General features: G+C 30.4%; 1 protein-coding gene across 1 annotated transcript; it reads left to right on the top strand.

Moving 5' to 3' along the window:
• The first annotated feature begins 363 nt into the window (after positions 1 to 363).
• On the top strand, positions 364 to 1,452 carry LOC125849730 (uncharacterized). The gene has a single exon (XM_049529698.1). It carries the CDS (start codon positions 364 to 366, stop codon positions 1,450 to 1,452), a length of 1,089 nt encoding a protein of 362 aa, XP_049385655.1.
• Positions 1,453 to 2,520: the final 1,068 nt, after the last annotated feature.

Below are 2,520 nucleotides of genomic sequence, written 5' to 3'. Positions count from 1 at the left end.
ATAAAAAGTTTATATACATAGTAGAATCAGATGCAAGCGAAATAAGTTGTGGAGGAGTACTAAAGTATAAATACGATAAAGAAAAAATAGAACATCATTGTAGTTATTACTCAGGGACATTAACAAATCCCGAAATAAGATGGGAAATAAATAGAAAAGAGTTATATTCACTATATAAATGTTTATTAGCTTTTGAACCATATATAGTATATAATAAGTTTATTGTAAGAACAGATAATACGCAGGTAAAATGGTGGATCACAAGGAAGATACAAGATTCAGTAACAACCAAAGAAATACGGAGACTAGTATTAAATATACAAAATTTTACATTTACAATAGAAGTAATAAGTACTAACAAAAATGTTATTGCAGATTACATTTCAAGACAAAGCTACACAGACGGATCTAGACCAAGAAAATACTCTTGAAAAAATATTCAATGCTATGACATTACTTTGTACAAAAGTAGATAGCCTTGACAAAGAGATACAACAAATGAAAGGTCAGCAGCATGACAATAAACATGCGGAGCTAAGTCGATCGAAAGACTTAAAAACTCCAGAGCTAGAAGGTGACGATGGGAAACACCGAAAAACTCAAACAAACAATTTGTTACATGCAGCTACAGGTAGCACATCATCTACAAAAGAAGAAAAAAGATATGTTAATACAAATATGAACAAGATATTTGAGAAACCATTTGTATCCAGAAATCAAAACCCCTTATTTGTACCACCACAAGTAAATACCTACAAAGACAGCTTAGGACAGGACAAGAAAATTTATAATCATATAACCAGAGCCTATATAGAAAACATCCACAAAATACAAACCTTTTTGGACAAAAATCCAAGATCTAAAACTACCCAAAATCCACACGAAGATTATATTACCCAAACTCTACAAGGATACAATAAATTAATTGTTTTACCTAAGACAAATGCAAATCTAGTGGTAACTTGCTATAACTATGGATTATTGAACACAGTATATACCCAGACAGGAGATGAAATAGCTACGATACCGGAGCTACACAAAGCATTCATGCACTACAAAAGAATAACTAAGGGAACCCTTTTCTATATAAGATTCTATCCAGCACCAGCTGAGATACTTTATGATGAAATTAAGCCAATTATACAAGTTATAAAAATTGGATTAACAAGAGAAATGATCATACCGGAAAAGATAGAAGAACAAGACGAAATACAAAAAATGGAGATACCAGCATTCTATGCAGGAAAACGAATTATTGGAATAGCTACTATCTTAAATGAGTTAACATCTAATTATTTAAACGAAAATTCAATATGGAGTTATTATTCAAGAGAGCAAACAATGATATATTCAAATTGTCGAGAAATTAGAGCAGCAGATATGGAAGAACTCAGGCAATGGGCACTAAGTCTACTAAAACCTGAGCAACAGCCAACTACAAGAGCTATATGAAAGAACTTTATCTCATCGGAAATAATGACAAGATATTGTAAAACTATCGGAAACAAATATCTGGATCATCAATGTTCTAAATGCCAAGGAGAAGATAATGTAATCCCAGACGTACAGCTGGAGTAGGAACAACAAAAGCCGACAAGATAAAGAAAAAGCTAAAGAAAGGATAGAAATCAGCAAAGGAGGAAAAGTTGTTTGTCCTAATAGGAAAAGCTAGTGGAAAGAAAAGTTAGTGGGAATAAATATGTAACGTGTGTACATTACTAGAAGTTAGTGGAAATTTATGTAAAGTAGTAGTAACTATAGATGTAAAGTAATCATGGTATAGAAAAGTAACTATAGTAAGGTTACTTATTTTTGTATAAATAGATAGCCATTATGGCATAAATAGGCAAGACTTTCTACACGGAAAGCACAGCCCTTTTGTAAACAAATAATCTCTCAAATAAAAATCTAAGTTTCAGTTAAACTATGGATCAAAACAGTGCAGATACTACACAGGTATTTACATTTATGATTATGCACAACTAAATCTATTAATTCCTGAATATCATAGTAATGATAGAATAGATTTATATTAGTTATTATATACTAGAATTATTGTCAGATGATTTCTAGTTTGTTAACATGAGGAAAAAAAGGAAACCTTCCAGACTATGCCATCCTAAAGTTGAAACCATAGGAATGAGAAGCCATGAGGGGAGTAAACATAGTTGAGGCGCTGTTAGGAAGAGAATACTTTTGAAAGTACGTTGTTAACAGTGACAGGAAAACATGTTGAAAATAATCTAGTTTATAGTAATCTAATATGAATAATATTCGTCAAGACTATGATATAAGGGAATTATATTTTGAAATTATTATGTCATATTTACATGACGAAATGATACTAGCATATAAAACATTAATCTTGTATATACTTAAAGATATAAAAATTATTGATCTAAGAAAGATAATATGGAATAAAATATTTGAAGAAAAAGAAAAAGAATTAATGAACCAGGTATGGTATGAATTTGAGATAGATAGAATAGAAATTGAAATGTTAAAATTTAAATTAAGTGA

Source organism: Solanum stenotomum, unplaced genomic scaffold, assembly GCF_019186545.1.
Source record: "Solanum stenotomum isolate F172 unplaced genomic scaffold, ASM1918654v1 scaffold1023, whole genome shotgun sequence".
NCBI classification, from domain to species: Eukaryota; Viridiplantae; Streptophyta; class Magnoliopsida; order Solanales; family Solanaceae; genus Solanum; species Solanum stenotomum.
This window is presented reverse-complemented; position numbering and strand designations above follow the sequence as displayed.

Excerpts from the sequence above, each read along its gene's own strand:
- LOC125849730 (XM_049529698.1), top strand. The coding sequence starts at position 364 with ATGTTATTGCAGATTACATTTCAAGACAAAGCTACACAGACGGATCTA.